We start from the raw sequence: 15712 nt of genomic DNA, 5'->3' as shown, positions 1-15712 counted from the left end.
GTGGCAGCGGTCGGTACCACTAGGCCATTGTGGCGATATGACAGATTGTAGCCTGCTGCTGATATCACCACAGTAGTAATATTCATTTATTAAAATATGAACATATAACAATAACTGGGGCTAGTATGACCTACGCATTTAATCGGTCAGCAATTTCTTGCCAAACCATTTCCCTCGCCTTGTTAATTGCGGCAGTATTGCACTATTTTACATCTTATTTCTCCGTCTTCATAAAAATCAATAATTCGGAATGCTGCGCAAATGTAGAACCCCTGCAGAGTGGAGTATCTTCATTTCGACAGATCGACTCTTCTGGGCTGCGTATGTCTGCGTGCACGCGCATATCGAAGATTTGTAAGCCTGTCTTCTGTGAACACTGATGACACAAGGCTGATCCTCATTCGAGGAATCACCTGAGGCTTGAATTCCAATCTCGAGTTCCCTGAGCGCCGCATTTATTTATAGCGCAGCTAAACTGATCCACCTTTAGTGGAATGACCCCCTGCTCCTCTACACTTCATAACAACACTCCTGCTCCTCTACACTTCATAACAACACTCCTGGGGGCCGTTCCACTAAAGGTGGATCAGTATATCGGCGATTGAAATAAATCAGGCGATCAGGCAACTCGGGATTGGAATTCAAGCCTCAGGTGATTCCTCGAACGAGGATCAGGCTCGTGTTATGAGTGTTCACAGAAGACAGGCTTACAAATCTTCGATATGGGCGCGTGCACGCAGACATAAAGAGCCCCGAAGAGTCGATCTGTCGAAATGAAGATACTCCACTCTGCAGGGGTTCTACATTTGCACAGCATTCCGAATTATTGATCTTTATGAAGACGGAAAAATAAGATGTAAAATAGTGCAATACTGCCGCAATTAACAAGGCGAGGGAAATGGTTTGGCAAGAAATTGCTGACCGATTAAATGCGTAGGTCATACTAGCCCTAGTTATTGTTATATGTTCATATTTTAATAAATTAATATGTACTACTGTGGTGATATCAGCATCAGGCTAAAATCGTCTTATCGTCACGATGGCCTAGTAGTATTTACCGCTGCCGTGGTATTTATTCGTCTTTTTAAGACGGTGGTTCGAATCCCTCTTCGGACACACTTTTTTATTGCATTTCGTTGTCTGAATCTCATCTAAAATCTCATCTAAAATATAGTAATAGTAAGTATATAGGCTATAAAATGATGGTGCAGGCTAATTTACAAGAACTGAGACGATTACAATGGTGTTTGAAGCCTTTCTGAGTAAATTATGTTCTTAAACTAGACCCTGGATTTGGCATAGATTATTTTTTCTTACGATTACTGATGGATAGATGATTCACTTAGACAGATATATATATATATATATGTTGTAAATCGATTTGCATGAAGGCTTCGGTTAAATGTAAAAAATAAAAATAAAAGTCACTTTAATCAAGTCTCGAACTCGCAACCTTTGGAACTCTAGCTGGCTGCCTTAACCACTGCGCCAGCCAGACCGCTGTGATGACAGCAATGCAAGTTGAAACAATTACCTTTTTTTTTACACTCTTTTATTTATTGATCTATCGATCTATCTATCACACTTTCAAAATATCAAGTTATCTATCACACAATCAAACTATCTATCTATCGATCGATCACACTTTCAAAATATCAAATTATCTATCTATCACACAGTCAACCTATCCATCTATCTATCTCGTGTGAAGTGGGAACTAATATTTCCTAAAAGAGGAACTGTCGTTCGGGATGTAGTTTCCGCCTGTGAGCCTTTTTTGACGCGCGTCTTCGCCAGTGTTTTTGCCTGGTCGCGACTCAGAAGGAGCTCAACCAAGCAGCGAATTATTTGAGCCACATTGATGGAACCGAACGCAAGCTAACATTATCGAGGCTTAGAACTTTATCGAGGCTTAGAAGATAATCTCGCTTAGTGGAATGGGCCCCTGCTCCTCTACACTTCATAACAACACTCCTGCTCCTCTATTCTATTCATCTACTCAAGTCATAAGCAAAGGGTGATTCTAAGGTCTCACTGTTGTTACAGACACACATTCATTACATGATTAATGCTTAAATTATGAGTATTATTCACATTATTAGCGCTAACTAGCATTTCATATTACATATATTTATTGAATCATTACAGTTATCTGAAGCTTTGTAGGTAATGTACTTAGTATTCAGTAATATAGTACTACTGTCCTTCATTTCACAAATTGTGTTTTGTCCCTGCGCAGAACATTGATCTGCAAATCTTGATTTTTTTTAAGTGGCAGCTGCTGTCCCATCGGCGTTGTGGTTGGGTTGTCCAGAGCAATACAGTATATTAGTGCCAAAGCTTTTTGGGGAAACTCACCATAGTTCTATATGTGTTTGTCTTCCTCCAGGGACGGCTGGGTGGACTGTTGGACTGTCCCAAACTTCCTGCTCATCATTGACTACACCTGGCACCCCATCTACCCCCAGAAAGCTGATGAACAGCTTAAGCAGTCCTGTAAGCACCCTCCTCCAACCTATGACCTCCCTATGACCTCCCTATGACCAACCTATGACCTTTAACCCCTAAACCTGAAACAGAGTCTTAAGCGGTCCTGTCAGCATGCCCCTCCAGCCTCTGTTGGAGTCTTTCCCTCAGAAAGATGATGAAGTTTCAATGTTGCTTTGTTAAATATATAGTACATTACAAAAGTATTCAGCCTCCTGCAAAGCTTCACATTTGAAGTTCCTCTCCATTAGTTCAGTTTGTACGTTGTGACAGACTGATCAACAGACTGTTTAATTAATACGTCCATATTAAACTGAGGGCCCCTACAAAGACATGAGACGTTCAACATGTCCAGTCAGATGTCTTCACAAAATGTGAAAATTGTGCAAGGGGTGAATACTTTAGTCATCACTGTACTGAGTAGGGTGGGGGCAGCTCTGTGGACTCGTCTCAGTACTAATCTGTGTGTACTGTGTGTGTGCTGGTATCGTCTCCTGCAGTGTCAGAGATGGAGGAGTCCATGCTTTCGGCCCTGCGGCCCCCGGAGCACCCCTCTGTGCCACACGCCCCCCCTCCCCCCTACTCCGCCTCGGCCCCCAACAGCAGGGTGCCCACGGACCCCACAGAGCTGCCCCCCGACCGGCTACACGTGGAGATGGAGATGTCCCCCGACTCCCAGATCCTCCTCTACGGCCCGCTGCTCAAAGCCCTCGTCTCCATCAAGGTGACCTGACCTGCCATAGAAACCAAGACATAGCAACCAAGACATAGAAACCAAGACATAGAAACCTCTCATCCCTCCTTTCATCCCTCCTCTCATCCCCCCTCTCATCCCTCCTCTCATCCCTCCTCTCATCCCTCCTTTCATCCCTCCTCTCATCCCTCCTCTCATCCCTCCTCTCATCCCTCCTCTCATCCCTCCTCCTTCCCTCCTCTCATCCCTCCTCTCATCCCTCCTCTCATCCCTCCTCTCATCCCTCCTCTCATCCCCCCTCTCATCCCTCCTCTCATCCCTCCTCTCATCCCTCCTCTCATCCCTCCTCTCATCCCTCCTCTCATCCCTCCTCTCACCCCTCCTCTCACCCTTCCTCTCATCCCCCCTCTCATCCCTCCTCTCATCCCTCCTCTCATCCCTCCTCTCATCCCTCCTCTCATCCCTCCTCTCATCCCTCCTCTCATCCCCCCTCTCATCCCTCCTCTCATCCCTCCTCTCATCCCTCCTCTCATCCCTCCAACCCCCCTCTCATCCCTCCTCTCATCCCTCCTCTCATCCCTCCAACCCCCCTCTCATTCCTCCTCTCATCCCTCCTCTCATCCCTCCTCTCATCCCTCCTCTCTTCCCTCCTCTCATCCCTGCTCTCATCACTCCTCTCATCCCTCCAACCCCCCTCCCCATCTTTTTTTTTTTCTTCTCCTTCACCAGGAGAACTACTTTGGCGAGGACGACATGTACACAGACTTTGAGGAGGCGGTGTCCAGCCCTGTCCTGTCCCTGTCCACCACCTCCAGCCTGGGCTGGTCTCCCCTGGGCATGGAGGACAGCGAGAGGAAGGAGGCCCTGCACCCCCTCGCCCTGCGCCCCTGGGACATCACCGTCCTCATCAACCTCTACAAGGTGCACGGACGCTTCCCCATGGTGAGTCCCCCTAACCCTAACCCTTCTCCATGGTGAGTCCCCCTAACCCTAACCCTAACCCTAACCCTTCCCCATGGTGAGTCCCCCTAACCCTAACCCTAACCCTTCCCCATGGTGATTCCACCGTACGGTTTGGATGCAGACCAAACTAAGGATCATGCTCTGAAGGTCATTTTAATCATACTTTGGATCTATTGTCATCGTGTGTGTTTTCGTGTGTGGGGGGGGGGGGGTAGCGGTGGTCTAGTGAGTTGGACTGGTGATCAGAAGGTCATGAATCCCACCTGGGAACACCACCACTAGTGTGTGCTTGAGTAAGGCACTCAGCCCTACGTTACTCCAGGGAGACTGTAACCTTGTCATCTCTAACTGTGATACGTGTGTATCACTAGATGGTGACAGGGTGATGTTGTGTTGCAGCACTGCAGCAGTGAGGGTCCAGAGGGCCCGTCTGGGTTCCTGGAGAGGCTGTGCTTCGAGATGAAGAAGGGCTACAAGGAGACTCTGCTGCAGCTGCTCCTCTCCCCCGCGCACATCTTCATCAGCGACAACTACCAGGTGAGACACACACATGTTCATCACTACCAGGTGAGACAGTCTCACATCTACATCACTACCAGGTGAGACAGTCTCACATCTACATCACTACCAGGTGAGACACACACATCTACATCACTACCAGGTGAGACAGTCTCACATCTACATCACTACCAGGTGAGACACACACATCTACATCACTACCAGGTGAGACACACACATCTACATCACTACCAGGTGAGACAGCCTCACATCTACATCACTACCAGGTGAGACACACACATCTACATCACTACCAGGTGAGACACACACATCTACATCACTACCAGGTGAGACACACACATCTACATCACTACCAGGTGAGACACACACATCTACATCACTACCAGGTGAGACAGTCTCACATCTACATCACTACCAGGTGAGACACTCACATCTACATCACTACCAGGTGAGACACACACATCTACATCACTACCAGGTGAGACACTCACATCTACATCACTACCAGGTGAGACAGCCTCACATCTACATCACTACCAGGTGAGACACACACATCTACATCACTACCAGGTGAGACACACACATCTACATCACTACCAGGTGAGACACACACATCTACATCACTACCAGGTGAGACAGTCTCACATCTACATCACTACCAGGTGAGACACTCACATCTACATCACTACCAGGTGAGACACTCACATCTACATCACTACCAGGTGAGACACTCACATCTACATCACTACCAGGTGAGACACACACATCTACATCACTACCAGGTGAGACACACACATCTACATCACTACCAGGTGAGACACACACATCTACATCACTACCAGGTGAGACAGTCTCACATCTACATCACTACCAGGTGAGACAGTCTCACATCTACATCACTACCAGGTGAGACACACACATCTACATCACTACCAGGTGAGACACACACATCTACATCACTACCAGGTGAGACACACACATCTACATCACTACCAGGTGAGACACTCACATCTACATCACTACCAGGTGAGACACACACATCTACATCACTACCAGGTGAGACAGTCTCACATCTACATCACTACCAGGTGAGACACACACATCTACATCACTACCAGGTGAGACAGTCTCACATCTACATCACTACCAGGTGAGACACACACATCTACATCACTACCAGGTGAGACAGCCTCACATCTACATCACTACCAGGTGAGACAGCCACAGGGTTCAGGGGTCGTCATGGCAGACTCATACGCTCATAGACTCATATCCCTCGACTCTTGGCTCCACCTTTACCCTCATAACCATCTTGCCCACCGAACCAATCCTCACATCTCCACACGTGTCTAAGGAGGAGGAGGAGCTACAGTCACATGTGTCTGAGTGTTGTAGGTGTGTGTATCTGAGTCTGGTGTGTAGGTGTGTGTATCTGAGTCTGGTGTGTAGGTGTGTGTATCTGAGTCTGGTGTGTAGGTGTGTGTATCTGAGTCTGGTGTGTAGGTGTGTGTATCTGAGTCTGGTGTGTAGGTGTGTGTATCTGAGTCTGGTGTGTAGGTGTGTGTATCTGAGTCTGGTGTGTGTTGTGTGGTTGTGTCCAAGCCTGGTGTGTGTTGTGTGTGTCTAAGCTGGTGTGTGTGTGGTTGTGTGTGTCTAAGCTGGTGTGTGTGTGGTTGTGTGTGTCTAAGCTGGTGTGTGTTGTGTTCCCAGCGGCCCACGTCAGACGGAGTGCTGAGGGACGGCCACCTGAGCCTGTCTGGTCTGCAGATGCGAGCCCACGCCATGTTCTCCCCCCAGGGCCTCCCGCTGGGCAGCGACACCCTGGAGTACGCCTGGCTCATCGACATGCAGGCCGGCACCCTCACCGGCAGAGTCACTGTGCCACAGGTGGGGGTGGGGCTGGGGGCGGCGCCGGTGCTGGGGGCGGGGCCGGTGCTGGGGGCGGGGCCGGGGGCGGGCCTGGGGGCGGGGCTGGGGGCGGGGGGGACAAGGTTGAACGTTTAAAAGTTGTTGACTGACCAAGCCAGTCTCCAGTTTTAAATCCTATTGAACGCCTTTCATTCAGGCTCAAGCATCAAAGCGTTGTCTCTGGAGTGACCTGGAGGGACACCAGTCTATATGTATCTATATGTATCTATATGTATCTATATGTATCTATATGTATCTATATGTATCTATCTATATGTACAGTATATGTATCCAGTCATGTCACACTGTCAGTCTGCTGACAGGAGGAGGGATGTTCAAACAGTACTGTACTGGATGTGGATAGATACATAGAGATACATATTAGGGACGCACGATATGCATTTTTTCAAACCGATACCGATAACCGATGTTTACCCGCTTCTCGTGGCCGATAACAGATATGATAACCGATATGAGAACAGATATAATTTCACAGTTGATAACCTGTAGTTCATGCACACCTGAAGGTAAGAAAGGCTGTCATCCAGGAAACCGGAAACAAATGCTGCTAACAGCTAGCGGCTAACAAAGCACAGCACTACGAAAGTTTCAACTGTTTTAATAACATCACAACATGCTGATAGAACATCAACATGCTAAAAACACATAACTACACATAATTACATGATCACACAGTCCTTGCTTTTGAACACGTCCTAAAACTAAAGTATATTTACAAGCCATGTAAACCGATAGCCGATTACCGATAGCCTCCGGAAAACAATAACAATGAATCAATTCCTCAAAGTATACATATTAAGAGAGCTATTTATAGCGGTTTCACGTATGCGAGTGGTGTAGCCCATATATGCATTGTGCGCATATTATGTGCATATACAGTACAGGCCAAAAGTTTGGACACACCTTCTCATTCAATGTGTTTCCTTTATTTTCATGACTATTTACATTGTAGATTCTCACTGAAGGCATCAAAACTATGAATGAACACATGTGGAATGATGTACTTGTGTGAAGTGTGAAATAACTCTAAATATGTCTTATATTTTAGATTCCTCAAAGTAGCCACCCTTTGCTTTTTTTTTGTGTGTGTGTGTGTGTGTGTGTGTGTAGCTGGCCAGTGTGATGGAGTACGGGGAGACGTTCCTGTTCCACGCCGTGTCTCGGGAGTTCCAGCTGGTTCAGCCCAAACCCTCCGTCATCTGCCAGCACGGGGTAGACCGCCGTGTGTGTGACGCCAAGGTAAACCACACACACACACACACACATACACACACACACATATACACACACACACACACACACACACACACACACACACACACACACACACACACACATACACAAACACAAACACACACACTCCCCCCATGCACTCACACACAAATCTGTCAGATGTTTTTTTTTGCCACCACCACCTCTCAAGTACTTAGTTTGATTTATTTATTTGAACAGTTATTACTGTTAATGTTTATTTTTATTTTTTATATATATATATATATATATGGTATATAAGGTAGGTATAAGGTATATATTTTTATATCTACGTTTTTTTTTACATTTTACATGGTCATTTATGTCCATTCTGGTATATTTGGTATTATCTCAGGTGTACATGCTAAGATAGTTTTTTGTTTTGTTGGTAAAGCTCTTGAGATGTAGTTTTTAATTGCTCAGCTGCTCCCAGCCCACACTCTTCCTGTGTGTGTGTGTGTGTGTGTGTGTGTGTGTGTGTGTGTGTGTGTGTGTGTGTGTGTAGCTGGCCTGCCTGCCTGGTCACTGCAGGACGTCAGAGGAGCTGAAGTACACCATGACGCGCCTGGCGGCCGACGGGGCCGACCTGTTCCTGGTGGAGCACGGCTGTGCTGCCAACGTCAAGGTGCCAGACCCCCCTCACCTGCTGTCTCACCCCCCAGACCCCCCTCACCCCCCTCACCTGCTGTCTCACCTCCCAGACCCCTCTCACCTGCTGTCTCACCCCCCAGACCCCCCTCACCCCCCTCACCTGCTGTCTCACCTCCCAGACCCCCCTCACCCCCCCTCATCTCCTGTCTCACCTCCCAGACCCCCCTCACACCCCTCATCTCCTGTCTCACCCCCCAGACCCCCCTCACCCCCCTCACCTGCTGTCTCACCCCCCAGACCCCCCTCACCTGCTGTCTCACCCCCCAGACCCCCCTCATCTCCTGTCTCACCTCCCAGACCCCCCTCACCTGCTGTCTCACCCCCCAGACCCCCCTCACCTGCTGTCTCACCTGCTGTCTCACCTCCCAGACCCCCCTCACCTGCTGTCTCACCCCCCAGACCCCCCTCACCTGCTGTCTCACCCCCCAGACCCCCCTCACCCCCCTCACCTGCTGTCTCACCTCCCAGACCCCTCTCACCTGCTGTCTCACCCCCCAGACCCCCCTCACCCCCCTCACCTGCTGTCTCACCTCCCAGACCCCCCTCACCCCCCCTCATCTCCTGTCTCACCTCCCAGACCCCCCTCACACCCCTCATCTCCTGTCTCACCCCCCAGACCCCCCTCACCCCCCTCACCTGCTGTCTCACCCCCCAGACCCCCCTCACCTGCTGTCTCACCCCCCAGACCCCCCTCATCTCCTGTCTCACCTCCCAGACCCCCCTCACCTGCTGTCTCACCCCCCAGACCCCCCTCACCTGCTGTCTCACCTGCTGTCTCACCTCCCAGACCCCCCTCACCTGCTGTCTCACCCCCCAGACCCCCCTCACCCCCCTCATCTCCTGTCTCACCTCCCAGACCCCCCAGACCCCCCTCATCTCCTGTCTCACCCCCCAGACCCCCCTCACCCCCCTCACCTGCTGTCTCACCTCCCAGACCCCCCTCACCTGCTGTCTCACCTCCCAGACCCCCCTCACCCCCCTCATCTGCTGTCTCACCCCCCAGACCCCCCTCACCCCCCTCATCTCCTGTCTCACCTCCCAGACCCCCCAGACCCCCCTCATCTCCTGTCTCACCCCCCAGACCCCCCTCACCCCCCTCACCTGCTGTCTCACCTCCCAGACCCCCCTCACCTGCTGTCTCACCTCCCAGACCCCCCTCACCCCCCTCATCTCCTGTCTCACCCCCCAGACCCCCCTCACCTGCTGTCTCACCCCCCAGACCCCCCTCACCTGCTGTCTCACCCCCCAGACCCCCCTCACCTGCTGTCTCACCTCCCAGACCCCCCTCACCCCCCTCATCTCCTGTCTCACCCCCCAGACCCCCCTCACCTGCTGTCTCACCCCCCAGACCCCCCTCATCTTCTGTCTCACCCCCCAGACCCCCCTCACCTGCTGTCTCACCTCCCAGACCCCCCTCACCTGCTGTCTCACCTCCCAGACCCCCCTCACCTGCTGTCCCACCCCCCAGACCCCCCTCACCCCCCAGACCCCCCTCACCCCCCAGACCCCCCTCACCCCCCTCACCTGCTGTCTCACCCCCCAGACCCCCCTCACCTGCTGTCTCACCCCCCAGACCCCCCTCACCTGCTGTCTCACCCCCCAGACCCCCCTCACCTGCTGTCTCACCCCCCAGACCCCCCTCACCTGCTGTCTCACCTCCCAGACCCCCCTCACCCCCCAGACCCCCCTCACCTGCTGTCTCACCCCCCAGACCCCCCTCACCTGCTGTCTCACCTCCCAGACCCCCCTCACCTGCTGTCTCACCCCCCAGACCCCCCTCACCTGCTGTCTCACCCCCCAGACCCCCCTCACCTGCTGTCTCACCCCCCAGACCCCCCTCACCCCCCCTCACCTGCTGTCTCACCCCCCAGACCCCCCTCACCCCCCCCTCATCTCCTGTCTAGCCCCCGAGACCCCCCTCACCCCCCGTCATCTCCTGTCTCACCCCCCCTCGTCTCCCTCATCTCCCAATGTGTGTGTGAATGTGTGTATGTATGAATGTGTGTGTGAATGAACGTGTGTGTGTGTGAATGTGTGTATGAATGTGTGTGTGAATGTGTGTATGAATGTGTGTATGAATGAATGTGTGTGTGAATGTGTGTGTGAGCATTTGTTGGTATTATGGTAAACAAACATGCCATCATCATCCTTCTCCTCCTCATCATCCCCATCACTCTCCTGATACGCTTCATAACAACGTCATTACAGATCTTAGCAGCTTGTTTCAGTCTCTCACGTCCTGTCTCACTGGTTACAGTGATTTATTATCTTCATGGCAGATAATGATTCCCTTGGATTAAACATCCTCTGCCTTTGAGGCTTGTGTTGCAGAATGTTCCATGGTGAATATCTGTGATGCTCAGTCGTCAGATGAAGACTTGAGAGCAAAACACAAAAACACCTTTATTAGCTTACAGCTGGTTGCCATGGATACAAACTGTCACAATTAAATACACATCATCCAAGTGGCTACATAACACATCTCCCCCCCCCACAGACGGGAGCCATCCGGGTGGCCAACTGCAACCTGCACAACCAGGCGGTGGGGGAGGGCGTCAGCGCCGTGGTCCAGGACGTGCAGCTCCGCCAGTACATCCAGCAGCAGCAGCAGACGGACGGGGGGCGCCTGGGCCCTGGGCAGGGGCAGGGGCAGGGGCAGGGGTCAGGGCCGGGCCAGCCCCCCGTGCTGCGTCGCTCCTATTGGCTGGAGGCGGGCTCAATCAACTTCAACCTCATCACGGCTGACGTGGCGCTGGCGGCCGACCACCCGGCCAAGTATGAAGTCCAGAGGAGCTTCCTGGAGCTGCACGACGCACACAGCAAGAGGTGGGTAACCCTGACCCTCTGTTACCCTAACCCTCTGTTACCCTAACCCTCTGTTACCCTAACCCTAACCCTCTGTTACCCTAACCCTCTGTTACCCTAACCCTAACCCTCTGTTACCCTAACCCCCCTAACCCTCTGTTACCCTAACCCTCTGTTACCCTAACCCTCTGTTACCCTAACCCTCTGTTACCCTAACCCTCTGTTACCCTGACCCTCTGTTACCCTAACCCTAACCCTCTGTTACCCTAACCCTAACCCTCTGTTACCCTAACCCTCTGTTACCCTAACCCTCTGTTACCCTAACCCTAACCCTCTGTTACCCTAACCCTCTGTTACCCTAACCCTCTGTTACCCTAACCCTCTGTTACCCTAACCCTCTGTTACCCTAACCCTAACCCTTTGTTACCCTAACCCTCTGTTACCCTAACCCTCTGTTACCCTAACCCTCTGTTACCCTAACCCCCCTAACCCTCTGTTACCCTAACCCTCTGTTACCCTAACCCTAACCCTCTGTTACCCTAACCCTCTGTTACCCTAACCCTAACCCTCTGTTACCCTAACCCCCCTAACCCTCTGTTACCCTAACCCTCTGTTACCCTAACCCTCTGTTACCCTAACCCTAACCCTCTGTTACCCTAACCCACTGTTACCCTAACCCTCTGTTACCCTAACCCCCCTAACCCTCTGTTACCCTAACCCTCTGTTACCCTAACCCTCTGTTACCCTAACCCCCCTAACCCTCTGTTACCCTAACCCTCTGTTACCCTAACCCTCTGTTACCCTAACCCTAACCCTCTGTTACCCTAACCCTCTGTTACCCTAACCCTCTGTTACCCTAACCCTCTGTTACCCTAACCCTAACCCTCTGTTACCCTAACCCTCTGTTACCCTAACCCTAACCCTCTGTTACCCTAACCCTAACCCTCTGTTACCCTAACCCTCTGTTACCCTAACCCTAACCCTCTGTTACCCTAACCCTCTGTTACCCTAACCCTCTGTTACCCTAACCCTCTGTTACCCTAACCCTCTGTTACCCTAACCCTCTGTTACCCTAACCCTAACCCTCTGTTACCCTAACCCTCTGTTACCCTAACCCTCTGTTACCCTAACCCTAACCCTCTGTTACCCTAACCCTAACCCTCTGTTACCCTAACCCTCTGTTACCCTAACCCTAACCCTCTGTTACCCTAACCCTAACCCTCTGTTACCCTAACCCTCTGTTACCCTAACCCTAACCCTCTGTTACCCTAACCCTAACCCTCTGTTACCCTAACCCTCTGTTACCTCCCAGCTTTACTGTTACGTCACATTACACAAGTGGAAGAGAGTACAATTCTTAGGCTTCGTTTCCTGACATTGCAACACAAGACAATAAGGCAACAGGCATAATTAAAGATAAAAAAGTTACAATAGTACAAGACATAAGTGACAAATAAGACAGGATACAATTAGCATTACAAATAGTAAACAAAATAGATAGTTCAAGTAGTAAAGTGGCTGTGAGCTTAAGGTTTTGGTAGTCTGTATACATGGAGTGTTCCTCGGGATGATAGATGCTATTTGATTTCATGAGAAACATCTGTAAGGCCTAAGGAGACAGCAGGGCCGTGTTGGACGGGAAGCCCTCGTCACTTTACTTTACTTTACTGAATAAACAGCAGGCAAATAGGAAGAGATCGCTTCTCTCTGCCCTGTGTGAGTGTGTGAGTGTGTGAGTGTGTGAGTGTGTGTGAGTGAGGTGAGTGTGTGAGTGTGTGAGTGAGTGAGGTGAGTGTGTGAGTGTGTGAGTGAGGTGAGTGAGGTGAGTGTGTGAGTGTGTGAGTGTGTGAGTGTGTGAGTGTGTGAGTGAGGTGAGTGAGGTGAGTGTGTGTGTCAAATATCAGCTTTTGCTCTTGGGCATGTTGTGACCAAGGAGGTTGTACATTTTTGGGGACTTTTGTGGGAAAAAGTGATTGAACATTGTGCAAGAATGTGACCCTCCCCCCCTCCCCCCACCCCCCCAGGCTGTGGTTCCTGTGGCCAGAGGAGTCGGGGAGGAACAAGCGCAGCAGGAACAAGTGTGGCTGTCTGGGGGGCTGCCGCTTCTTCGGGGGCACCACGGCGGGCCTGGAGTTTTTCCGTCTGGATGAGATGACCCCTTCCTCCAGCTCCGCCTTCTCCTGCTTCAGCCACGAGTCAGACATGTGCTACGGCCAATCACTGCTGCAGCCCAGCGACTGGATCGTCCACAAGGAGACGCCCAAACTGTCTGAAGGTACGTATCTGTCCTTACATGGTGCATGTAAACACTGAGGGGGGGGTCGTCCCTGGAGTCAACCTTATTATACCTCCACCTCCTTATTATACCTCCACCTCCTTATTATACCTCCACCTCCTTATTATACCTCCACCTCCTTATTATACCTCCTCCTCCTTATTATACCTCCACCTCCTTATTATACCTCCACCTCCTTTATTATACCTCCACCTTCATAAAAATCCAAGTTTTCATAATCAATGTATTTCAACGGGCATGACGCAAAAAATAATAATAATCATGGCCGTCCTTGTGTAACGGCCATCAACCACATAACCGCCACCGCCCGAGAACTCAGGATGGACCCGCCCCCTGGTTCACCCAGCTGAGTGACAGCAGTCAACATCCTATGAGGTCACCTGATTGTCAGTGAGATGAAGCGTCTGTGTGACCAGCATGTGTCTCTCCCTCAGGTAAGGGGGGTGTAGGGGTGAAGAGAGACACCTGCTCCCCTGCCCCGGCCCTGGAGCAGGAGAGGCGGGGCCAGCACCTGAGCCTGCAGGTGCCCCAGCGCTCCCACAGCTCCGCCTCCTCCTCCGAGGAGAACAGCTCCTCCAGCGCTGCGCTGCCCCTGCTGGCCGGAGGCCGGGACAGCCCCTCGCCCAGCACAGAGGAGCGCATGTTCCCCATGAACGGCAAGAGCCCCGCAGAGTGAGTACACACACACACACACACACACACACATTCTCATCATCGCTTAGCATGGAGAAGTCGCATGCATGCTCTTTTCTTTGCGCCCCTCCCAGCGCCAGGTTGCTGATCCAGGTTCAGTTCGACCCCGTAAATACTGGAAAGAGGAAGCAGGTTCTTACTCTGTACTTCCAACAGTTTGCGTGGGTTAGGGTTAGGGTCATAACTGGCTGAACGTCTGGCTAGCGTAGTAAACACACACACACAAAATAACTTGTGTCGTTCGTACACAACAAACAAAACCATGCTAACAAATAACAAACAAACAAGCTTCTAACAAAGCTAGCTAGCTAGCCATTTGAGTTAGGATTGGGCAGTATACATCTTTTAATACCTTTTTTATTCCGTCCTAAAATACGGCCCGGAGTAGACGGGTAAATCCTGCCCGGGGTAGACGGTATTACAGTGGGGAAGAAAACGTTGCGTGGGGGTTAGCAGGGAGGTGTCTTTGCTCCATATATTTTATCTGCATTGAAAAACAAATATTGATGTGGTGACTCCTATGCTGTATGACATGTAGCCTAAACAATCATTTAAACTTGACTCCCACCCCCTTCTCCCCCCCCAGCACCCTAGGAGAGGTCCCCGAGGGCTCCCCGGTGGTCTCCCCCAACAGCGCCCCGGAGCGCTCCTCCCTGCGCTCGCCCCTCCGCTCGCCCCTGAAGCGGCAGTCCTCCGTGCACTCGGGGCGCCTGGGCAGCACCAAGAGCCTCTCGGCCGCCGTCTTCACCTCCGACAAGCCTCCTCCTGCGGCCCTGGCCGGCGGCGGCGGCGGCGGCGTGCAGTTCAGCAGCGAGGTGTCGCGCAGCGACGAGAACGTCCTGGACTCTCCCCAGCGCCAGCGCCGCAGCTACGGCTCCTTCCCCTTCACGCCCTCGGCCGACTCCAACACCTTCCACCAGTACCGCTCGGCCGACTCCAGCATGTCCGTGGCAGACAGCGAGGCCTACTTCTCGGCGGCGGAAGACTTTGAGCCCATCAGCAGCAGCGCTGACGAGGGCCCGGGGACGTACCCCGGCAGGAAGAAGAAGCAGCGCAGGCAGCAGGTGCAGCAGCAGCCGCCGCAGCAGCAGCCCTACCACATGGACCACTACAGGTGGGTGGAGGAGGAGTAGGGCTTATCATAGTTTCATCTGTATCATAGTTCCTAACTTTCTGACTGAACCAATGACATATGTGACGGTCTGGTGCTTTTGTCCCAGATTGCAGATTGTAGAAGTTATGCGTCATACATTGAAATATGAAAATAGTTGAAGGGATGTGCAATTTTTGAGGGTTTCATGTCGCTAGCAGCACTTTCTGTCTCTAGTCAGAGCAGCTTAGACAGGCTGGGTTTTATCTGTTTTATATCTTTAAAGTCTTTAGGTCTGTTTAGTACATGGAACAGCCAGGTAAGCTCGATCGCA

The 15712-nt window shown here is 51.5% G+C and overlaps 1 protein-coding gene across 1 annotated transcript in view; it reads left to right on the top strand.

Annotated features, from left to right (window-relative positions):
- The window catches only part of kiaa1109 (KIAA1109), a gene marked incomplete at its 5' end in the record, with an annotated part of 198847 nt that overhangs the window by 34017 nt on the left and 149118 nt on the right, over positions 1-15712 (top strand). Inside the window, 11 exons of the mRNA XM_080537762.1 lie at positions 2390-2496; positions 2988-3211; positions 3911-4123; positions 4544-4681; positions 6374-6550; positions 7703-7831; positions 8349-8468; positions 10992-11320; positions 13324-13574; positions 14030-14267; positions 14875-15402. Of these exons, the coding sequence (XP_080393888.1) occupies positions 2390-2496; positions 2988-3211; positions 3911-4123; positions 4544-4681; positions 6374-6550; positions 7703-7831; positions 8349-8468; positions 10992-11320; positions 13324-13574; positions 14030-14267; positions 14875-15402 (2454 nt within the window). The remainder of the gene's footprint in view (positions 1-2389; positions 2497-2987; positions 3212-3910; positions 4124-4543; positions 4682-6373; positions 6551-7702; positions 7832-8348; positions 8469-10991; positions 11321-13323; positions 13575-14029; positions 14268-14874; positions 15403-15712) is intronic.

This window comes from Nansenia antarctica (assembly GCF_963989245.1).
Source record: "Nansenia antarctica genome assembly, chromosome: 8".
In the NCBI taxonomy this organism is placed as follows: domain Eukaryota; kingdom Metazoa; phylum Chordata; class Actinopteri; order Argentiniformes; family Microstomatidae; genus Nansenia; species Nansenia antarctica.
Note: the sequence above shows the minus strand (reverse complement) of the source record. Positions and strands in the feature narration are given on the sequence as shown.